This window comes from Moschus berezovskii, chromosome X (genome assembly GCF_049115385.1).
Source record: "Moschus berezovskii isolate FMDL1 chromosome X, NW_MosBer_1.0, whole genome shotgun sequence".
NCBI lineage: Eukaryota > Metazoa > Chordata > Mammalia > Artiodactyla > Moschidae > Moschus > Moschus berezovskii.
In genome coordinates, this window is record NC_142488.1 from 53,765,448 (window position 1) to 53,790,778 (window position 25,331).

Sequence of the window (25,331 nt, forward strand, 5' to 3'; positions counted from 1 at the left end):
TTAGCACATCGTATGAGTGATTTGCTTATGTGTCAGTCTCTCTCACTAGCTGCATTTGTCTTTGTCTATCACCACTAGGCATCTGGTGAAACTCAGATTGAAATTAATATTGTTTGAAGCTTATGAGAGAGGATTATAAGAGACAGGCTTATAAAAGGCTTATGAAAGCTTATAAGAGAAAGCTGGTCTGGTACTTAATGTTCATGGTATCTAATCATATTCCCTTCACCCTAGGCTATTCACAAGATGCTTTCCCAGTGAAGATAATAAAAAGATAATAAATAAAAAATAAACATTTGTTGACATGTGTCAGATGCAAAGCTTTGTTTTGAATAGACTGCACTTCAATTAGAATGATTAACCTGGTGTGACCAAATCACTGAATGACTAGAAATCAGAACAAGAAAAGAGAATTATTGGTAAATATGATCGATCTAAACAAAAGTACCTCAAAAAAACTAGATATTATGATTCCATTTATATGAATCATCCAGAGGAGACATATCCACAGAGGTATATCCATAACAAATAGTAGACTGGTGGGTGTCTGGAGCTGGGAGGGGGTGGGGAAGAAGATGGAAAGGGGGACTTAGAAATCTATTCTTCCTAAAAGAAGTAATTCCCACTGGAATGAGGAGAGGATATAGAAAGGTCTTACTCCACTTTCTAACTCTTCTTCCAATAAAAGTTTTCCTAGGAGTAAATCCTTTTCCCAAATCCTAGGTGAGAATACTCATATCTACTTGCAGAACCTGTAATCAGTTCCCTAAAAACAGCTGGAAAACAAATTTTTGGCCTAGTTCAGTCGCTCAGTCGTGTCCGACTCTTTGCAACCCCATGAATCACAGCACGCCAGGCCTCCCTGTCCATCACCAACTCCCAGAGTTCACTCAAACTCATGTCCATAGAGTCGGTGATGCCATCCAGCCATCTCATTCTCTGTCGTCCCCGTTTCCTCCCATCCCCAATCCTTCCTAGCATCAGACTCTTTTCCAGTGAGTCAATTAGTTGCAGGCCTAAGGAGACAGTAATTTCTCTAGAGTAACAAGAAACAAGCCTTCCCTAAGGCTTCTTATGGGATAAGCAGACTGGCAAGCTATTAATCAGCTGCTGAGAATCCCCTGAAAACTGGCTCCACACTCTCAAGCCCAGACTTGCTCAATCAGGGACTGAATCACCAAGAGAGAGAAAATATGAACACAAGATCTCTTGGCAAATTCCTCAATGACAATAGCTCTTTCAATATGCACACAACATGGTGGTGAGGGGCAGAGGGAGGGAGGGAAGGAGGGGCAGAGGAGGGAGAGACAAGAGGCCTGGAATTCTTTAGCAACTTAGACCATCTAAGCACCCAGGGTTAATATAGTACTCACCACTGTGGCTCACTAACAGTTCTCAATGGGGACAAAAGGCAGTCGAAAGGATGTCACTCCCTCTCCTTTACCATCTAAAGCAATGCCATCTGAGTTCCCTGTACTCACCTTTTTATATCCATCTTATTGTTTTCAGGCAACCTATCAGCGAATGTGTTCCTGTTTCTCTTCTTGGAAGTATCTTTAACAAACTCATTATTGGCTTCCTTCTTGGGCTGGACAGGTTGACTTTGAGGAGCCTGGAAAAAAAAGGGGGGGGGTGGTCAGGAGAAGGAAGCAAGGAAATGGAGAGAGAAAACCTCAAATTACTCAAAAAGTGGTTCTTATAGGAAAGTCCTGACCCACGTCCTCACCCTGGACGCCTTGTTTGAGTGTTTTCAGAAACACCAATCAAAATCTCTCTCAACCAGTATGGTACTGGTGCCAACTAATCATGATGGAAGCTAGCAGTACAGTAGTCCTGGTATATATTAGCTAAATAGAAGCCCTTGGTGATTTCAAGATACATAGGATATAGTGTTGATCTCCATACTGGCTGGCAAATTCCCAAAAAGATATTTTGTAAACGTCACATTCCATTTTGACTCCATAAGATGTTCAGAGGGGGAAAAAGACCATAAAACTTGCTTTGCTGCCTGAGAATGCCAAGATCAACTAGTGTTTCAGGGTAGACCTCTAACACATCACTATCTGTGATACATCTATCCCATCTCACTGAGGGGATATTTATTTAACATGGGGCTCTGGGGAGCTCCACCAAAAACGCTAATCATAACTAATTCTATTAAACAGTAGAAGAAATCATGGAACTGTGAAAAACATCAATAAAAAAATCATTTAAAAGGTTATGCCTTTAAAATAAAACAAACTGAATCTAATTATATTCCAAATAAATACCATAACCACATTGAAGGAGAAAAGAAAGAAAACAGAATACAAGAAACAGCTAATCCAAGTAAACACAGGCTATATACCCTCAGTATATACATCCTCAATCAGGATGGGTTTGTGGTGTGGTAGGGAATATCACAAATAAATCTGGAACTCTTTTTAATAGGTGTGTTTATTATGGTAGTGTGGAAGAAGTAATTCTGAAACTTTTAGATATAGTATTGAGTAAATATGTTGATGATCTTGGGAACCATGGTTCTCACTGTAAAGAAGGAACATGCAAATATGGATCGAGGAATATAAGAAAGAATCCTGTGCATTGGAATGGGAGCTGTATAGACTCATGATTTCTTACACAGGTGTATGTATATATACATCTGAATATATAGGAGTGTGTGTTACTTGTATCTATAGAAATATATGTGTGTACATATATCTTTAAGTATAGATATGTGTGTATGTATAATGTATATGTGGACTTCTCTGGTGGCTCAGTAGTAAAGAATCCGCCTGCCAATGCAGGAGTCCCAGTTTCATCCCTGTGTCAGGAAGATCCCCTAAAGAAGGAAATGGCAACCCACTCCAGTTTTCTTGCCTGGAGAATCCCATGGACAGAGAAGCCTGGCAGGCTACAGTCCATGGAGTCACAAAGAGTTGAACATGAATTAGTGACTAAAAGAACAACAAATATATGTATTACATCCAGATACTTCCTAACTCTGTCTGCAGAAAGGGCAGAAAAAGCAGATACCCCAGTAGCACACCTAGAACTGAGATCTTGGTCTCTAGTACTATTCCCCACTCAAAGGAGCAGGAATTCTTTGGAAAAACAGTTGACTCCCTGTCTGAGATAAAAATAGGCACATGATGAGTCTGAGACATCCTGTTATGCTGGAACGAAAATGCTCAAAAAAATGATGAGAGTATGTCACAAAGACACAATAATTAGATTCAAGGGGACCCTAGTGGCCAAATCTGGGACAATTTGAACACCAAAATAATATAATAATGAACAACAAACCACTGAAAAATAAAAATTCATAAGTCTATATTAATAATAAGTAGGGAAGAAAGAAAGGCTCTGCTTACAGAATGCCAAGAGCGGATTGGTAAATGGGGAGCAAGAGCTACAGCTAGAAAAATCACCATAAAGACTGGGCTAGGCAAAAATCATCAATGGATACTAAATCTAGGGGGCATGTTGATGAAGAGCAGTTATTTGCAGGCTCTTAGGAGTGTGTCCCACAGACTGTTTGTTAGTTCCAAGAGGGAAAAAAACAGTCATTATACAGCAGAGAAACCAGACAACATCTTGACTGGGTGATCAAAATTAACCTCACCAATGAATGACAGATGGACATTGTATGCCTCCAGCTGTGATACCCTAAGGACAGACCATCACTTATACAGTACTCCAGTCAAGTATATATAACACCAATCTAATCCCATGGAAACACTAGAAAAATATAAAATTAGGAATGTTCTATTTTTAAAAGGGGGGTTGAGTGGGACTTTATTCTTCAAAATGTCATAAAAAACAAAGAGAAGCTATAGAAGCATTCCACACTAAAAGAAGCTAGAGACATGACAATTAAACAACCCTAGACTGGATCCTTCCCTAGAGGGGGAAATATGCTTATAACATTGACTTTACAAAGTCAGTGGGAAGAATGGGAATATGGGCAATAAATTACATAAAACATTACATCAGTGTAAACTTATGAAGTTGACTGCACTATGGTTATATAAGACTACTTCTCTGAGGAAATATACACTGAAGTACTTAGGGGTAAAGGGCCATGATGTATGTATGTAAGAAGATGGGATAAAATGTTAATAATAGGTGAACCTAAGTAAAAGGTATATGTGTGTTCTTGTTATTATTCTTTTTGCAACTTATTATAAATTTGAAATTATTTCCAAATGTAATATAAAAAATTATGCCTTTGTATCATCATATAATAAGCTACTACAGTCCAGCAGGGAATTCTTTCTTAGGCCCTCAGGTTGCTGTCCACTTCTGCTCTTCAAAGAGTTTGTTACAGTTTGAATTTGGATTTCACCTAAAGATTTACAAACTCCTTCTGTGTCCAGCCAAGATCCACAATTGGAAAAGATGTGCATTCTTAGCAGGGGAGAGGTGGAGACTCTAATTCCCAGAGTGAAACTTTCTACTTGCCATATGTGAAGGTTCAAAGCACTAATATTTTCAGATCTAAGCACAAGGGGTCCTTTACCAACATTTCCCCATAATTCTTTCACAGAGAAATAGGAAAATAGAGATAAAAACCCTACTGACAAAACATAATTTAGGAAATAGATCTTATCTCCTCATCCAATGGCTCAGGATCAGCTCTAACAAATCAAAAGTCCTTCCCATGCTAGAAGGATAAAGGAGAGGGAAAAAAGAAAACTCACAGCAGACTAAATAACTAAAACAAATCAGCTCCTTTGGCCATGTTACACATGTTGTAATTTGCGTGGGGGAAAGACTGGTTTAACACAAAAGTGGTCACATGGCATCTAAAGAGCAGAGATATAAAGGAGAGAACTTTGCCAATGCTTATCCAACCCTGCCCAAGGCAGTAAAATATTATCTAGCAAATGTAAGAATTCTGGTAGCCACAAAAGAACACTCTATCATAGAGGGCAGGACAGGCCTCACTACGGTTCTCTGTATCCTTGATGAAACGGACTTCAAAACCAACATTAGCCATGTCTTCATCTGTAAGGGGTTATAGTTTTAGTGTCTGCCTCATAGGATCTTATGAGTATTAAGTGGGTGGATACATGGGACAATGCTTAGAATAGTGCCTAGCATGTGGTAAACACTCAGGAGGTATCAGTTATTACTGATTTCTAAGACCAAAGGTTCCGTTCCGTTGCTCAGTCGTGTCCGACTCTTTGCGACCCCGTGGACTGTAGCCTACCAGGCTTCTCCGTCCATGGGATTCTCCAGGCAAGAATACTGGAGTGGGTTACCATTTCCTTCTCCAGGGATCTTCCCGACCCAGGGATTGAACCCGAGTCTCCCGCATTGGAGGCAGATGCTTTAACCTCTGAGCCACCAGGGAAGACCAAAGGTTACCTATATTCAATTAGTAACATTCTAACTATTAAATTTTATTTTTTGCTAGTACCTTAATAATACCAGAAGGGAGGTAACTTGGAAGTAAACTCAAGAATTCTAGTCACAATTGAGTTTCTAGATATCCTTAGTCGAAAACCAGATCATGGAACTGCGGTCATCAATGGTTCTGTACATCGGAAGGCAGTTTTCATTGTCACTATGACTGGGATGCTGCTGGAACTTAATGCCAGGGGCCAGGAATGCTGGTTGAATGACTGGGAGTTGCAAGGTGGTGCAATTCCAAGTCATTCAGTCCTACACAGTAGAAAAACTGTCCTATTCAAAAATGCCCATAGTGCCTGAACTGATAAACACTGCTCTAGACTACAATGAATCCACCATAGTATTGACATTTGCCTCCAAGGCCGAGGCAGCCAGTCGAACCATCTCTGGACTTTACCTAAATGCAAGATTCCATAGTTCTCTTATCTGTCTACAATTTCACATCTGATCATCATTCTGTCTGAGGTTTTCAGAGAGCTCCACCAATTAATACAGATGGTATGTGCCAGCAGAAAAGCCCCTACAGTTTCTGAAATTGGGTGCTTGATTCCAAATAAAATTGGAATTGGCTCTCAGCCAGTAAAATTGGCTTTCAGCTTCTACAGAGGGTCAGGGTTTGGTAAACTAGAAAGGTCCCTCAAGGAAGAGGTTGTTTGAACCTTATGCAACACCACAGGATTAGACTAGCATACTCACATTGGTGAGATCTTCAAAAGCTGATCTCTTTTTGAGTGGTCCCTGAGGTGAAGATGGAGATATCTTTGCTTGGTACTTCTCATCTTTCTAAAAAAGTAAGAAAGATAAATGAGTATATCCAATTGTGAACAGTCTTTTCAGGGACTTCAGGTCATCTTTGGAGTTCAATAGGGAAATGCCTGAATCTCCAAGCAATTGGGAATGCCTATAATAAACCCTAATAAATTACAACAAAAGAAAGTTTTGGCACTCACTGCTGCTTAGAGTTCCTGAAGGAGGTAATAACCATTGATGATGGTGACAAGGCTGTGAGGAGACAGGACAACCTTCAGTGTAACTCTTAAAATGAGCAAAATAGCTTGGTGAAGCTAATTTTCTCTCTCTTATTCCTCTCATATCAATGGCCATCCTAGCCAAGATTAATCATGACCATCACCACCACCTTGCAACTCCCATTCATTTAATATGGACGTTCCCAGGTAAATTAGCTCAATAATTCAACAAAATTTAAGTGTCTCTTATGTTAAGTAGTTGATTTAAGACATTCTCAATAAGGATAATCACACACATACCTAGATACTGATCCAGGATCAGTCCTTTACTAGCTATTGACCTTGGAAAAGTCACTTAATTTCTGAACCTCAAACTTCTCATCAGCAAAACTGGAAAGATGACCTACCTTATTTGAGGATCAAATAAGAGAACACATGTTTTTTAAAAGTCTTGTAAACTGTAAATGGGCAGAAATAGTATTTTAAAAATATATGGTCCAATGTGATGGACAGGGAGGCCTGGCGTGCTGTGATCCATGGGGTCGCAAAGAGTGACTGAACTGAACTGAATGTGATTTTAAACCTCATAAGGAAAATTCTGTATTTTAAGAAAGGAGTTTGGTAATTCATATTTATCCCTTTTAGTGTATACAAGGGAGGAATGGGGTAAAGGAGGCAGGGTGAATATTTTGGAGCAAAGGGAGCTTTCTTTCTAGCTAGTTTTTATCTGAAATGCCTTATCCCACTACCAAATGAGCAAGACTATCTCTATAGGGTTAAAGGTTAAGGTAAATCACACTGTAGGGTTTCTCTATTCCCTAACAGTTTTTGTTTGGTGAAAGTATCCTATGTATCAGATTTCCTTTATGAACTGAGAACTCTGCCTTACCTATGTCAGAGAATTGTTATAATGTGAAAAAGAACACTGAGGTCAGATCATTTATTTTCTCTGTTTCTCTCTTTACATTATGTACAGTTAGTACATGACACAGTAAGTGATTAGAAACTTAGAGAATTGGATTCATACTACAATAGACCAATTCTAGTTCAGTGGAGCAATTCTGAAAGAGCTGAGAAGAATTACTTCTGTTAACTGTTTAAGCTAAGAAATAACTATTAGTCTTTCATCTAGTTCATGATAAATAATCAATGGAAATAATTAGCAAAGAATAAATTATTATTTTCTCACAAATTAGCTAAGAAATTAACTATGGTCTGTTATCCCACTCCTACTTAATAACCAGCCCCAAATAAAATTAATGGTGAAACTGAATCCTATAAAATTTATATTTGCAAAATACACCCTGAGAAAGTTGGATTTGGAAAAATAACTGCCACAAAAGAAAATGTACAGTGGCACAACTCTAATCATAAAATTTGATATGAACAAAAATTTGATCAATATATCAAATCCTTCTTGCCAAATTTACATAGGAAAAATATACTTGTTTTCCCTAACCTCCGAGAAAACCATTTTAGTGAGACAAAAATGAAAATGATTAGAAAGTGTTTATCTGTGCTGAGAGAAAACCAATCAAGGAAATTAAATTGGCCTAACGATGTTTGCACCAAGAAACACTTTCTTAGCAACAATTCATCAGTGTTAGTAAAATTCTGATTAAAATATGACTGATGGCAAACAAAGAACATCACAAGCTCGGAATGTCAATATCAAACTATTCACAAGGTCAAAACAGCAGGCTCAAAATGGACCCATTCTTCAAATTTAACAGCTGTAAAAAGCATTATAATACATTTGTTGACCTAATCATCATACTCTCCCCAGGATGTACTAAGCAGCCACCTGGCAAGATGCTTTGAGCCTCTCAAAGAAAATAAGAGTTTAAATGGGATCACAAATGAGAACTAAGTATTGTTTGCTTTTGAAAGTTGTGGAGGACACCCTTCATCCTAGCCATGCACTGATGGGAAAGAAGAGTTTATGCTTTCTCCTCAAGTTATAATTTGCTGGTCTCCTCCAACTACAAGGTTTGCCATGCCTTCTCACTTTCTCAGATTAACCACACATATTCCAAAAGATATAGAGGGGAGGATAGGGACTAAGCCAACACAGAAAAGAGGCTAAATGCGACACTATTGGGAGGGGCAGCTTGCTCTAACCTTTTCAGATGGTTCACGATCACTGGGCACAATGCTGGACTGAGATTTCCTAGTTTCACGTTTGGAGTGTTGGGGTGGTAGTGGCAGCGGCATTTCTTACAGATTCAGCAGCGATCTATCCAAGGCAGAGCTGCAATCAGAAAAAGACTCTTTAAAACTTTCACCAGAAACATTACCGATTCTCTGGAGATCCTTGAGAAAACCCAGTCTCTCCCTAGGAGAAAACAGACTTTGATGTTAGCAGATCTGGGATCAAATCTTGGTTGTACCATACTTAACCAGGGGCAAGTGACTTAACTTCTGGGCAAGATGGAGGTAAGCATACATATCTTTGCAGAGCACTGTTCAAATTAAATGAGATACTCTGTGTAAAAAGCCAAGCACAGTGCCTGCCACCCCCTGTGGGTACTGGGACTGTGGCCTAGCCCCTAGCTTAGGCCTAGGAACACTAGAGGAAAATAAAATAATCATGAACATGACAAATCATATAGTATGGAGGCTCACTGGTAGGGTTAGTGTTCTTTAAAAGGAATGGGGTCCTGGCCCCAGCAATAATGATGCTACAGAGAAGGCAAAAGAATGCACTGCACACACACGCATGCAGAACAGGCCAGAGGGTATTCTAGGCTGCATTCAATCAAGAAACTGCAGTCCAGTTCCAAACATCTAGTAAAAAAAAAATCAAATCAAGATAATACTGATGAAAAAATAAAAGATAATAGCAAAAGGAACTTACTTGGTGAAAATCATTTGACATAAAAATTTTAACAGTCATTACAGAACTTAGGAGAGTCCTACCTTCAACCCACCTCAATGTGGGACCCCATTCTATACTCCTTAAGGTTCTTTTAGCTTGTGAGTTCTCAAACTAAAATAAGAACTCACTACCATAACTTATGATTTACTTAAGTGTCTTATGTTATGATACACTTAAGTGTCTTACAAGCACAGTAGGAGGAAACAGTTCTTGAATATAAAAGAGACCCTTCCCACTCAGATACAACTGCCCTTCTGAACCACCCATATTCAGTCTCCAAATTCAACGACATTTGACAAAGAACAGTCTTCCATAAGAGAGACCCTAAAGGCAATGCAACAAATTTATATACAAGATACATCAGGCAATGGAGACAAACACAAATAAATCATGGATCTTATCCTAGAAGTATTCACAGGCACAGCTATAACAGCAACATATAAATGTGATAAATGATTTAATAACAATAAACACAAAGCACTTTAGAAACATAATGCAAAGTCAGTAATCTTGTGGGAGACAGGCGGTGGAGGAAGGCTTCACAGAGGAGACTATATTTGATCTGGACTTAATATGATAAAAAGGTTCCCAAGTAGACAGGTGAGCTTTCCAGGCAAACAAAGTCAGAGCCCAGGCAGAGGCTTGAACGTGTAGAGCACAGCAGGTCTGGAAACATCCAAGTTGCCCAGAGTGTGAAGTATGATGTGTTGGGAGGAGTTAGAAAGAGGCTGAGAGTTAGACTGGGACCATGCTGTGAAGACTGCAAAGAAGATTGCAGTGTGAGAGAAAGGTTGAAGAAGAGAAAGGCTAACTTGGGTTTTGCTTTGGATGGACAATATTAAACATTTTGTTGGCGAGGAAAAGTCAGTACAAATAGGAAGGAGACAGGAACATGGCGGAGGAATAGGACAGGGAGACCACTTTTTCCTCTACAAATTCATCAAAAGAACATTTGAATGCTGAGTAAATCCCACAAAACAACTTCTGAATGCCTGCAGAGGACATCAGGCACTGAGAAAAGCAGCCCATTGTCTTTGAAAGGAGCATGACTGAACAGGTGAGCCTAAAAAAGTGTCCACCACCACCCCTCTGTGTCAGGATGGGAATTAGACACTGAAGAGACCGGCAAACAGAAGCTTAAACAGAAGGAACTGCCTTGGAGGTGACAGATGGAGAAGTCTTGAGCGTACTGCAAGAATAAGACTGAAAACCAGAGGCAGAGGCTTAAGTCCAAATCCTGAGAACACCAGAGAACTCCTGTTCCAGGGAACATTAATCGATCAGAGCTCATCAAATGCCTCCATACCCACACTGAAACCAGGCACCGCCCAAGGGTCAACAAGTCTCAGAGAAAGACAGACTACGCAAATTCTCCAGCAACACAGGAGAATAGCCCTGAGTTTCAATATACAGGCTGCCCAAAGCCACTGCAAACCCATTGACATCTCATAACTCATTACTGGACACTTCATTGCACTCCAGAGAGAAGAAAACCAGCTCCACCCACCAGAACACCGACACAAACTTCCCTAACCAGGGAACCTTGAGAAGCCACCCGTCCAACCCCACACACAGCGAGGAATCTACACAGTAAAGAGAACTCCACAAACTGCCAGAAGACGGAAAGGCCACCCCAAACACAGCAATATACGCAAGATGAAGAGGCAGAGAAATACCCAGCAAGTAAAGGAACAGGATAAATGCCCACCAACCCAAACAAAAGAGGAAGACATAGGGAATCTACCTGATAAAGCTGTAAAGAGCAATACTGCATAGGAACCTGGAATGTAGGGTCCATGAATCAAGGCAAATTGGAAGTGGTCAAACAGGAGATGGCAAGAGTGAACGTCGACATTCTAGGAATCAGTGAACTAAAATGGACTGGAATGGGTGAATTTAACTCAGATGACCATTATATCTACTACTGTGGGCAAGAATCTCTTAGAAGAAATGGAGTAGCCATCATGGTGAACAAGAGTCCAAAATGCAGTACTTGGATGCAATCTTAAAAATGACAGAATGATTTCTCTTCGTTTCCAAGGCAAACCATTCAATATTACAGTAATCCAGGCCGATGCCCCAACCAGTAACGCTGAAGAAGCCGAAGTTGAACGGTTCTATGAAGACCTACAAGACCTTTTAGAACTAACACCCCAAAAAGATGTCCTTTTCATTATAGGGGACTGGAATGCAAATGTAGGAAGTCAAGAAACACCTGGAGTAACAGGCAAATTTGGCCTTGGAGCACGGAATGAAGCAGGGCAAAGGCTAATAGAGTTTTGCCAAAGGAATGCACTGGTCATAGCAAACACCCTCTTCCAACAACACAAAAGAAGACTCTACACATGGTCAACACCGAAATCAGATTGATTATATTCTTTGCAGCCAAAGATGGAGAAGCTCTATACAGTTAGCAAAAACAAGACCAGGAGTTCACTGTGGCTCAGATCATGAACTCCTTATTGCCAAATTCAGACTTAAATTGAAGAAAGTAGGGAAAACCACTAGACCACTCTGGTATGACCTAAATCAAATCCCTTATGATCATACAGTGGAAGTAAGAAATAGATTTAAGGGACTAGATCTGATAGAGTGCCTGATGAACTATGGACGGAGGTTCGTGACACTGTACAGGAGACAGGAACCAAGACCATCCCCATGGAAAAGAAATGCAAAAAAGCAAAATGGCTGCCTGAGGAGGCCTTACAAATAGCTGTGAAAACAAGAGAAGTGAAAAGCAAAGGAGAAAAGGAAAGATAGAAGCATCTGAATGCAGAGTTCCAAAGAATACCAAGGAGAGATAAGAAAGCCTTCCTCAGTGATCAATGCAAAGAAATAGAGGAAAACAACAGAATAGGAAAAGCAAGAGATCTCTTCAAGAAAATTAGAGACATCAAGGGAACATTTCATGCAAAAATGGGATCGATAAAGGACAGAAATGGTATGGACCTAACAGAAGCAGAAGATATTAAGAAGAGGTGGCAAGAAAACACAGAAGAACTGTACAAAAAAGATCTTCACAACCAAGATAATCACGATGGCGTGATCTCTCACCTGGAGCCAGACATCTTGGAATGTGAAGTCAAGTGGGTCTTGGAGAGCATCACTACGAACAAAGCTAGTATCCAATTGAGCTATTTCAAATACTGAAAGATGATGCTGTGAAAGTGCTGCACTCAATATTCCAGCAAATTTGGAAAACTCAGCAGTGGCCACAGGACTGGAAAAGATCAGTCTTCACTACAATCCCAAAGAAAGGCAATGCCAAAGAATGTTCAAACTACCACGCAATTGCACTCATCTCACACGCTAGTAAAGTCATGCTCAAAATTCTCCAAGCCAGGCTTCAGCAATATGTGAACCATGAACTTCCAGATGTTCAAGCTGGTTTTAGAAAAGGCAGAGGAACCAGAGATCAAATTGCCAACATCCGCTGGATCATGGAGAAAGCAAGAGAGTTCCAGAAAAATATCTCTTTCTGCTTCATTGACTATACCAAAGCCTTTGACTGTGTGGATCACAATAAACTGTGAAAAATTCTGAAAGAGATGGGAAAACCAGACCACAACACCTGCCTCTTGAGAAACCTGTATGCAGGTCACGAAGCAACAGTTAGAACTGGACACGGAACAACAGACTGGTTCCAAACAGGAAAAGGAGTACGTCAAGGTTGTATATTGTCACCCTGCTTATTTAACTTATATGCAGAGTACATCACGAGGAATGCTGGGCTGGAAGAAGCACAAGCTGGAATCAAGATTGTCGGGAGAAATATCAATAACCTCAGATATGCAGATGACACCACCCTTAAGGCATAAAGTGAAGAGGAACTCAAAAGCCTCTTGATGAAAGTGAAAGAGGAGAGTGAAAAGGTTGGCTTGACGCTCAGCATTCAGAAAAGTAAGATCATGGCATCTGGTCCCATCACTTCATGGGAAATAGATGGGGAAACAGTGGAAACAGTGTCAGACTTTATTTTTGGGGGCTCCAAAATCACTGCAGATTCTGACAGCAGCCATGAAATTACAAGACACTTACTCCTTGGAGGGAAAGTTATGACCAACCTAGATAGCATATTAAAAAGCAGAGACATTACTTTGCCAACCAAGGTCCGTCTAGTCAAGGCTATGGTTTTTCCCGTGGTCATGTATGGATGTGAGAGTTGGACTGTGAAGAAAGCTGATCGCCAAAGAATTGATGCTTTTGAACTGTGGTGCTGGAGAAGATTCTTGAGAGTCCCTTGGACTGCAAGGAGATCCAACCAGTCCATTCTAAAGGATATCGATCCTGGGTGTTCACTGGAAGAACCGTTGCTAAAGCTGAAACTCCAATATTTTGGCCACCTCATGCAATGAGTTGACTCACTTGAAAAAACTCTGATGCTGGGAGGGATTGGGGGGTGGGAGGAGATGGGGACGACAGAGAATGAGAAGGCTGGATGGCATCACCGACTCGATGGACAAGAGTCTGAGTGAACTCTGAGAGTTGGTGATGAACAGGGAGGCCTGGCATGCTGTGATTCATGGGGTCGCAAAGAGATGGACCCGACTGAGCGACTGAACTGAACCCGATAAAGAATTTCAAATATTGATAGTGAAAATAATTCAAAATCTTGAAAACAAACTGGAGTTACAGATAAATAACCTGGAGACAAGGATCGAGAAGATGTAAAAAAGGTTTAACAAGGATCTAGAGGAAATAAAAAAGAGTCAATATGCAATGAATAATGCAGTAGATGAGATCAGAAACACTCTGGAGGGAACAAACAGTAGAATAATGGAGGCAGAAGATAGGATAAGCAAGCTAGAAGATAGAATTGTAGAAATAAATGAAACAGAGAGGAAAAAAGAAAAACGAATTAAAAGAAATGAGGAAAATCTCAGAGACCTCTGGGACAATGTTAAACGCTCCAACATTCGAATCATAGGAGTCCCAGAAGAAGAAGACTTTTGAGAGACCATGAGAGAATACTTGAGGAGATAACAGTTGAAAACTTCCCTAAAATGGGAAAGGAAATAATCACCCAAGTCCAAGAAACCCAGAGAGTCCCTAACAGGATAAACCCAAGGCAAAATACTCCAAGACACATATTAATCAAATTAACAAAGATCAAACACAAAGGACAAATATTAAAAGCAGCAAGGGAAAAGCAACAAATAACACACAAGGGGATTCCCGTAAGAATAACAGCTGATCTTTCAACAGAAACTCTTCAGGCCAGGAGGGAATGGCAAGACATACTTAAAGAGATGAAAGAAAATAACCTACAGCCCAGATTACTATATCCAGCAAGGATCTCATTCAAACATGAAGGAGAAATCAAAAGTTTTATAGACAAGCAAAAGCTGAGAGAATTCAGCATTAGCAAACCAGCTCTCCAACAAATGCTAAAGGATCTACTCTAGACAGGAAACACAGAAATGGTGTATAAACTCGAACCCCCAAAAATAAAGAAAATGGCAACGGGATCATGCTGCTGCTGCTACTGAGTCACTTCAGTCGTGTCCAACTCTGTGTGACCCCACAGACAGAAGCCCACCAGGCTCCCCCTTTCCTGGGATTCTCCAGGCAAGAACACTGGAGTGGATTGCCATTTCCTTCTCCAATGTGTGAAAGTGAAAAGTGAAAGTGAAGTTGCTCAGTCGTGTCCGACCCTTGGCGACCCTATGGACTGCAGCCTACCAGGCTGCTCCATCCATTGGATTTTCCAGGCAAGAGTACTGGAGTGGCTTGCCATTACCTTCTCCGCAATGGGATCATACTTATCAATAATTACCTTAAATGTAAATGGGTTGAATGCCCCAACCAAAAGACAAGACTGGCTGAATGGATGCAAAAACAAGATCCCTATATATGTTGTCTACAAGAGACCCACCTCAAAACGAGGGACACATACAGACTGAAAGTGAAGGGCTGGAAAAAGATATTCCACGCAAATAGAGACCAAAAGAAAGCAGGAATATTCATATCAGATACTCATATCAGATAAAATAGACTTTAAAACAAAGGCTGTGAAAAGAGACAAAGAAGGACACTACATAATGATCAAAGGATCAATCCAAGAAGAAGATATAACAATTATAAATATATATGCACCCAACATAGGAGCACCGCAATATGTAAGACAATTACTAACAAGTATGAAAGGGGAAATTAACAACAATGCAATAATAGTAGGAGACTTTAATACCCCACTCACACCTATGGATAGATCAACTAAACAGAAAATTGACAAGGAAACACAAACTTTAAATGATACAATAGACCAGTTAGACCTAATAGATATCTGTAGGACATTTCACCCCAAAACAAGGAATTTCACCTTTTTCTCAAGTGCACACGGAACCTTCTCCAGGACAGATCACATCCTGGGCCATAAATCTAGCCTTGGTAAATTAAAAAAAAAAAAAGAAATCATTTCAAGCATCTTTTCTGACCACAATGCAGTAAGACTAGATCTCAATTACAGGAGAAAAACTATTAAAAATTCCAACATATGGAGGCTGAACAACACGCTGCTGAATAACCAACAAATCAGAGAAGAAATCAAAATATGCATAGAAATGAATGAAAATGAAAACACAACAACCCAAAACCTCTGGGACACTGTAAAAGCAGCGCTAATAGAGCAATACAGGCTTACCTCAAGAAACAAGAAAAAAGTCAACTAAATAACCTAACTCTACACCTAAAGAAACTAGAAAAGGAAGAAATGAAGAAGCCCAGGGTTAGTAGAAGGAAAGAAATCTTAAAAACTAGGGCAGAAATAAATGCAAAAGAAATAAAAGAGACCATAGCAAAAATCAACAATGCCAAAAGCTGGTTCTTTGAGAGGGTAAATAAAATTGACAAACCACTAGCTAGACTCATCAAGAAACAAAGGGAGAAAAACCAAATCAAAAAAATTAGAAATGAAAATGGAGAAATCACAACAGACAACACAGAAATACAAAGGATCATAAGAGATTACTATCAGCAATTATATGCCAATAAAATGGACAACTTGGAAGAAATGGACAAATTCTTAGAAAAGTACAACTTCCCAAAATTGAACCAGGAAGAAATAGAAAATCTTTAGAGACCCATCACAAGTACAGAACTAGAGGAAGTAATCAGAAATCTTCCAGCAAACAAAAGCCCAGGTCCAGATGGCTTCACAGCTGAATTCTACCAAAAATTTAGAGAAGAGCTAACACCCATCCTACTCAAACTCTTCCAGAAAATTGCTGAGGAAGGGAAACTCCCAAACTCATTCTATGAGGCCACCATCAATCTAATCCCAAAACCTGGTAAAGATCCCACAAAAAAAGAGAACTATAGGCCAATATCACTGATGAACATAGATGCAAAATTCCTTAACAAAATCCTAGCAATCAGAATCCAACAACACATTAAGAAGATCATACATCATGACCAAGTGGGCTTTATTCCAGGAATGCAAGGATTCTTCAATATCCACAAATCAATCAATATAATATACCACATTAACAAACTGAAAAATAAAATCCATATGATTATCTCAATAGACGCAGAGAAAGCCTTTGACAAAATTCAACATCCATTTATGATAAAAACCCTCCAGAAAGTGGGAATAGAAGGAACATACCTCAACATAATAAAAGCTATATATGACAAACCCATAGCAAACATTATCCTCAATGGTGAAAAATTGAAAGCATTTCCCCTAAAGTCAGGAACAACACAAGGGTGCCCACTCTCACCACTACTATTCAACATAGTACTGGAAGTTTTGGCCACAGCAATCTGAATAGAAAAAGACATAAAAGGAATCCAAATTGGAAAAGAAGAAGTAAAACTCTCACTGTTCACCAATGACATGATCGTTTACACAGAAAACCCTAAAGACTCTACCAGAAAATTACTAGAGTTGATCAATGAATACAGTAAAGTGGCAGGATATAAAATCAACAAACAGAAATCCCTTGCATTCCTATACACTAATAATGAGAAAATAGAAAGAGAAATTAAGGAAACTATTCCATTCACTGTTGCAACGAAAAGAATAAAATACTTAGGAATATATCTACCTAAAGAAACAAAAGACCTGTACATAGAAAACTATAAAACACTAGTGAAAGTAATCAAAGAGGACACTAATAGATGGAGAAATATACCGTGTTCGTGGATTGGAAGAATAAATATTGTGAAAATGAATATATTACCCAAAGTAATTTACACATTCAATGCAATCCCTATGAAGCTACCAACGATATTTTTCACAGAACTAGAACAAATAATCTCACAATTTGTATGGAAATACAAAAAACCTCGAATAGCCAAAGCAATCTTGAGGAAGAAGAATGGAACTGGGGGAATCAACCTGCGGGACTTCAGGCTCTACTACAAAGCCACAGTCATCAAGACAGTATGGTACTGGCATAAAGACAGAAATATAGATCAAAGGAACAAAATAGAAAGCCCAGAGATAAATCCAGGCACTTATGGACACCTTATCTTTGACAAAGGAGGCAAGAATATAAAATGGAGAAAAGACAGTCTCTTTAACAAGTGGTGCTGGGAAAACTGGTCAGCCACTTGTAAAAGAATGAAACTAGAACACTCCCTAACACCATACACAAAAATAAACTCAAAATGGATTAAAGATCTAAATGTAAGACCAGAAACTATAAAACTCCCAGAGGAGAACATAGGCAAAACACTCTGACATAAATCACAGCAGGATCCTCCATGACCCACCTCCCAGAATATTGGAAATAAAAGCAAAAATAAACAAATGGTACCTAATTAAAATTAAAAGCTTCTGCACAGCAAAGGAAACTATAAACAAGGTGAAAAGACAGCCTTCAGAATGGGAGAAAATAATAGCAAATTAAACAACTGATAAAGAATTAATCTCCAAAATATACAAGCAGCACCTTTAGCTCAATTCCAGAAAAATAAACGACCCAATCAAAAAATGGGCCAAAGAACTAAACAGACATTTCTCCAAGGAAGACATGCAGATGGTTGACAAACACATGAAAAGATGCTCAACATCCCTCATAATCAGAGCAATTCAAATCAAAACGACAATGAGGTACCAAATCACACCAGTCAGAACGGCTGCTATCAAAAAGTCTACAAGCAATAAATGCTGGAGAGGGTGTGGAGAGAAGGGAACCCTCTTACACTGTTGGTGGGAATGCAAACTAGTACAGCCACTATGGAGAACAGTGTGGAGATTCCTCAAAAAACTGGAAAAAGAACTGCCATACGACCCAGCAATCCCACTCCTGGGCATACACACCGAGGAAACCAGAATTGAAAGAGACACATGTACTCCAGTGTTCATTGCAGCACCGGTTATAATAGCCAGGACATGGAAGCAACCTAGTTGTCCATCTGCAGACGAATGGATAAGAAAGCTTTGGTACATATACACAATGGAGTATTACTCAGCTATTAAAAAGAATACATTTGAATCAGTTCTAATGAGGTGGATGAAACTGGAGCCTATTATCCAGAGTGAAGTAAGCAAGAAAGCAAAACACCAATACAGTATACTAACGCATATATATGGAATTTAGAAAGATGGTAACGATATCCCTGTACACGAGACAGCAAAAGAGACACAGATGTATAGAACAGTCTTTTGGACTCTGTGGGAGAGGGCGAGGGTGGGATGATTTGGGAGAATGGCATTGAAACATGTATATTATCATATGTGAAATGAATCACCAGTCCAGGTTCGACGCATGATACAGGATGCTCGGGGCTGGGGCACAGGGATGACCCGGAGGGAGGATAAGGGGAGGAGGGAGGTGGGAGGGGGGTTCAGGATGGGGAACACATGTACACCTGGGGTGGATACATGTCAATGTATGGCAAAACCAATATAATATTGTAAAGTAATTAGCCTCCAATAAAAAAATAAAATAAAATAGGAACAAAAAACAAATAAGTGCCTTCACATTTATTATGTCAGTTAATCCTCCCCAAGCTGTGAGGATAAGCAGGGCCAAGTACAACTCTTTCCACTTCATAGTCTCTGATGAGTTAAAAGTTATTTACTACTCAGGACAAACTATTAAGCAACATAGATCACCCAGCTCTTTCCAGGGCTCTTTTCTAAAATACCATGAAGTCTCTCTGATTGTATTTGAAAAAGATTCCAGAACAGCCCACAGAACAAGGTGAAAGGCCACAGAGTGGTAGTATGAGGAGTAATGAGGAGTTAGAACGACCAGACTTCTTTTAAAGAAGCAATTGGGCTTCTAAATCAGCCAATTTAGCATCTTTGAGCCTCAGATTCCTCATTTGCAAAAGAGCTATGTACCACCTCTTACTTGCAGAGGTATCATATGGCTCAAATGTAAATTTGCTCGTGCAAAGCTTAACCTGGTATGTCCTGAGAATAAATGGTGCGTCTTACTCTCCTTCTCTTCCTCCAAATCCAAACCCATTTTCTATCTCATCCCTCAAAACTCAGCCAAGCAGAAATAAAGCTAAACTGAGTGAACCCAGCCTTAACCTGACTGTATGAAAACCACTCACTCCACTATTACTGTTCACACCTCATACAATTCTTTATGGATGACTAAAGACTCAGGTTCTGAAATCTTTATCTTTCAAATGGAAAGAAAAAAATCGAACTGGAGTCAACAGGCCAGAAAACTTTTGGCTGATGACATCACAGCATGACTAAACCTCAGAGAAAATCAGTTTTCAGATGATGGTCATTTATCACTTTCATTATCATGAACAATAACCTGGCTTAAGTAACTAATTTCCCTGCCACTAGGAGAGGGGAGGGGAATGACACCACCAAGGGCATGTTTTCATAAAAGGACACTCTGCAGAACACTCTCAACTTCTACTACCTACAGAACCTTAGCCTTACTTAGACAAGAAAATTAGAATCCTCTCCACCTTCCAGACTTTCCTTCTCCACTACATACACACTGATGAGTGTTAAAGGCTCTATCCCAGGGCTGGTGTTGAAACCCACAAAGGGACAAGTTGGCTTGTTCAGAAGCCCAATTGCTCAGAGTCCAAAACTGTAGATCAGGACAGTCTCAGGAAACAGTAGCAACTTCTTTTTATATACAAAGGCAGATTACAGACGGCAAGACACTGAGGAAAGAAAGCAGCATGATGTCAATGAAAGCAGCACTGAGCTGGGAAGGATGCCTAAAAGTGTAGTTCTGATCCTGTCCCTAGCTGGCTGAGTGATGGTCCCTTTACCATCTCCAGGCTTCCTTCCTTCACCTAAGAAAATGAAATAGCGAGACCAGAGCCTCTTGGACATTTAACCATCGTCAATGGGCCAGCAATATTGGCATCACCTGGGAGCTTGTTAGCAGTTTAAAATCTCACTACCCAAGCTGCTGCTGCTGCTAAGTCGCTTCCATCGTGTCTGACTTTGTACGACCCCATAGACGGCAGCCCACCAGGCTCCCCCATCCCTGTAATTCTCCAGGCAAGAACACTGGAGTGGGTTGCCATTTCCTTCTCCAATGCATGAAAGTGAAAAGTGAAAGTGAAGTCGCTCAGTCCTGTTCGAATCTTCACCAGGCTCCTCTGCCCATGGGATTTTCCAGGCAAGGGTACTGGAATGGGTTGCCATTGCCTTCTCCCACTCCCCAAGCTGCTGCTGCTGCTGCTAAGTCACTTCAGTCGTGTCCGACTCTGTGTGACCCCATAGACGGAAGCCCACCAGGCTCCCCCTTTCCTGGGATTCTCCAGGCAAGAACACTGGAGTGGGCTGCCATTTCCTTCTCCAATGCATGAAAGTGAAAAGTGAAGTCGCTCAGTCGTGTCCGACCCTTAGCAACCCCACGGACTGCAGCCTACCAGGCTCCTCCATCCATGGGATTTTCTAGGCAAGAGTACTGGAGTGGCTTGCCATTGCCTTCTCGGCTCCCCAAGCTAGGCTTTACCAAATCTGAAAGTGGAAGTTAACTTCCCCTGGTGATTTGTATGCACTTTAAAGTTTAAGAAGTATTGTTCTTGGATCCCTTCAACCTCTGACATTCTAGGATTCCAGGAGGACCACAGCAGACAGCCGTGGCAAAGCCAGAGCGGGATGAGACTGAAGGTGAAAATCTTAAGTCTCATTAACTCTCTTCTATCACTAGCTAGTGGAGACAACGGTGCTTCCCAGGTGGCGCAGTGGTGAGACACAAGAGACTTGGGTTCGATCCCTGGGTCGGGAAGATCCCCGAGAGGAGGAAATGGCAACCCACTCCAGTATTCTTGCATGGAAAATTACACGGATAGAGGAGCCTGGTGGGCTAAAGTCCATGGCGTCGCAAAGAGTCGAACACGACTGAGCACACAACTGACGGACTGACTGGAGACAAGGGAGAAAAGACACGTTTCCATCCCCCTTCATATCCCTCAACCTGTAGTTTAAGATATCCCTCACGTTGCATTCTCTAACTTAAGTACGTTTTGTAGGTTAAATGGATCCTGTACAGCTTCACTTGTGAAAAGACTACAAAAATGTACTCTGTTTCAGGAATGTGCAGCGGTAGTTCCATTTAAAAGCTCCCTTTAAAAGCCGGGAATCAGTTTGGGTTTTGTTTGTTCGGCCGTCTCACCGTCTAATACACACTCCCTGCCCAACCTCGGACAGGACTCTCTCCGCAGACTGCTGACTGACAGGAGAAAGCAAAGTTTTCGTGGCATGACGCATTCCGGCAAAAGTTACCGGGACTGGAGTGAGCCTCAAGGACCCACCCGCGGGCGACAGAGCCGGACATTCGAGTCAGTAGTACAAGTTCAAAGGCGCCTACCTCATATCGAGATTGAGGGCAGAATAGGAAATATCACAGACGCACCCCTAGGCCAGGTGAGGCCAGAGAAATGACCGGAACTCCGCGTTGCAGCAACCGGCGTCCGTCTCAATTTATCCAAGCGAATTTTGAAAAGTACAGCCCAGGAGGAAGAGCAGTGCTGATTGGCCATCAGGGGCCAATCAGCGTGCCGTTGAATCGCGCCAGCCAAGCAAGGAGGGGCGGGCTGTATATTTTCAAAGTGAACTCTGAGGCTAATAGACTTCCCAATGGGGCGTGGTTTCGAGTACCATTGGTTGGACCGCACTAGACTGACAAAGGGAGTACTGGGTCCCTTTAAAGACGTGGTTTTATTTAAATAACCCTGCCGGAGGATGGAGAGAGTGGCTGCCTTACGTGCGTGGTGAAGTCCAGAGCAATTAAAATATTAATAAGCTTTGGAGAATTGCCTGGCGATCCAGTGGGTTAAGACTCGCTGCTTTCTCTGCCCTGGCTCAGGTTCAATCCCTGGTGGGGGAACCAAGATCCCAAAAACCGCAGGGCGGCCAAATAGTAACAATAATAATAAGCTTTTATAGAGTCAAACGTTAACTCTTGCTGTCTTCACAAATGGCCTTGTGATGGAAGCAGAGCAGAAATTATTGCCCCTATTTTATGGATAGCACCCATAGTGCAGATAGCTAATAGTAGCTAACATTAATTGAGCACTAGCTCTTGCTGCAGAGAAGGCAATGGCACCCCAATCCAGTAGTCTTGCCTGGAAAATCCCATGGATGGAGCAGCCTGGTAGGCTGCAGTCCATGGGGTCGCGAAGAGTCGGACACGACTGAGCGCCTTCACTTTCACTTTTCACTTTCATGCATTGGAGAAGGAAACGGCAACCCACTCCAGTGTTCTTGCCTGGAGAATCCCAGGGATGGCAGAGCCTGGTGGGCTGCCGTCTATGGGGTCTCACAGAGTCGGACACGACTGAAGTGACTTAGCAGCAGCAGCAGCAGCTCTTGCTGATTGCTATAACTTTTTAAACTGTTTTAAACATTGTCCCATAAGGTAGGTGCTTTTATTATTGCCATTTTACAGACACAAGAAAACTGTAGCTTGCTAATTGCATGCGTGCTAAGTCACTTCAGTCGTATCCGACTCTTTGTGACCCTATGGACTGTAGTCTGCCAGGCTCCTCTGTCCACGGGATTCTCCAGCCAAGAATACTGGAGTGGGTTGCCATGCCCTCCTCCAGGGGATCTTTCCGACCCAGGGATTGAACTCGTGTCTCCTGCAGCTCCTGCACTGCAGCCAGATTCTTTACCTCTGAGGCACCGGTGAAGCCCCATGCTTGCTAACTGCCCAATATCAAAATGCTGCATTGTGGCAAAGCAGGTACTACCACTGATATTTCCATTTATTTCATTAGTACATTAATTAATTCATTCAACATTTATTGAGCACCTGCTTTGGTCCAAGAGCTAGAAAAAATATATAAGTAACTGATAAAAGACTTGAAGAGTTTATCACCCTGCTCTATGTTCTGAGGAGGGAAAGAAAAAAGTGGAGATGCCAGGAATAAAATCTAAGAACTCCTGCATATACAGATACTCTACTACTAAACTACATTTTTATCTTTATTATTAGTCCATTCTCCTTTTACTGATAGTATCTCATAGCTTTTACATTAAAGGGAAAATAGTCACATGATCCCAGGCCCTTGTCTCTTTTTAATCTCCCTAGGTTATCACACATAAATCCATGACTTTAAATATCACCTAAAAGCTGGCCCTGAACTCCAGACTCATAAATCCAACAGATTATTCCACATCTCCACTTAGATGTCTAATAGATATCTCAAACTCAACATATTCACAGCCTCACCAAATCCGATCCTTCCTCCAATGCCCCCCATTTCAGAAACTGGTACTATATCAAACCCGTTAACCAAGCCAGAAACCTGGGTATCATCCTTGATTCTACTCTTTTCCACCACTTTAACCTCCCAAATCCAATCCTTCAGCAAGTCCTGTTGATTCTACCTCAAAAATATATTTTATATCCATCCATTTCTCTCCATCTCCACTACCACCATGATCTCTCAATGGGACCACTGTCAAAAGCCTCCAAGCTGTTCTACCCCTTTCCAATCTGGCTCTTCTCTAATGCAAATACAATACAATGATGTGATCAACCTTTTTAAAACACAAAAAACAAAAATCATGTCCCTCTCCTGCTTTTGTAGTTACCCACAGAATTAAAATCCAAACTCCTTACCCTGGACTACAGGTCCCACCTATCTCACCAACCTCATTTCATACCACTCTCTTTCTCATTTACTCTATTCCAGCAATAATGATCTTCTTCCCAAACTTTGAATATACAGAAAATCACACTCCTCGGGATCTTCACAAATGATGTTCCCACTGTCAGAAATATTCTTCCCTCTCTTCTTTAAATCACTTGTTTGTTGTTTTTTTTCTCATGCTTTAAAATCTCAGCTTAACTAGCCTCTCTTCAGAGAGGCCTTCCTTGATCATGTTATCTAGAGTAGGACTCTTCTCCTACTCGCTTATACTTTATCTCAACCCTTACATTTCTTTTATTTTTTTTATTTTTTTAAGTAATTAATTTATTTTTTATTGGAGGCAAATTATTTTACAATATTATATTGGTTGGTTTTACCATATATTGACATGAATTCGCCCCGGGTCTACATAAGTTCCCCCTCCTGAACCCCCCTCCCACCTCCCTCCTCCCTCTGGGTCATAATTTTTGAACCTACCTCATCACTCAAGAATGCAAGCTCCACAACTGCAAAGACCACAGGCATTGTGTTCTATCTTCAGTGATTAGCATTAAGAAGAGTTCACATTTATCAACTGCTTACTGTATGTGTAACACTGTTTTGACACTCACAACAATTCAATGAATTGTTACTGTTTCTGCTTTGCAGAAGGGCTTCCCTGGTAGCTCTGCTGGTAAAGAATCCACCTGCAATGCAGGAGACCTGGGTTCCATCCCTGGGTTTGGAAGATCCCCTGGAGGAGGGCATGGCAACCACACTCCAGTATTCTTGCCTGGAGAATCCCCATGGACAGAGGAGCCTGGCGGGCTATAGCCCATGGGGTCACAAAGAGTCGAACACAACTGAGCAACTAAGCACACAGCACATTGTGCAGAAGAGGAGCTTGTAGTAACTTGCCCAAGATCACACAGCTAGTAAGCTATTAGACTGGGATTTAAACCCAAGCAGTCTGATTCCAGAGACCAAAGACAAAGCCCTACACCATACCTGTTTCCTGGACAGATGACTGAAAGATATTTGTTAACCAAGTAAGTGGGTTA

The 25,331-nt window shown here is 40.9% G+C and overlaps 1 protein-coding gene across 2 annotated transcripts in view; it reads right to left on the reverse strand.

Annotated features, from left to right (window-relative positions):
* The window catches only part of CCNB3 (cyclin B3), a 55,989-nt gene extending 33,878 nt beyond the window's left edge, over window positions 1-22,111 (reverse strand). For both annotated transcript variants that reach the window (XM_088833925.1, XM_088833924.1), the window contains exons 1-4: window positions 22,002-22,111; window positions 8,487-8,616; window positions 6,094-6,180; window positions 1,482-1,612 (exon numbers count right to left, since the gene is read on the reverse strand). In XM_088833925.1, coding sequence (XP_088690051.1) covers window positions 1,482-1,612; window positions 6,094-6,180; window positions 8,487-8,579 — 311 coding nt within the window. In that variant the 5' untranslated portion in view covers window positions 8,580-8,616; window positions 22,002-22,111. The remainder of the gene's footprint in view (window positions 1-1,481; window positions 1,613-6,093; window positions 6,181-8,486; window positions 8,617-22,001) is intronic.
* Window positions 22,112-25,331: the final 3,220 nt, after the last annotated feature.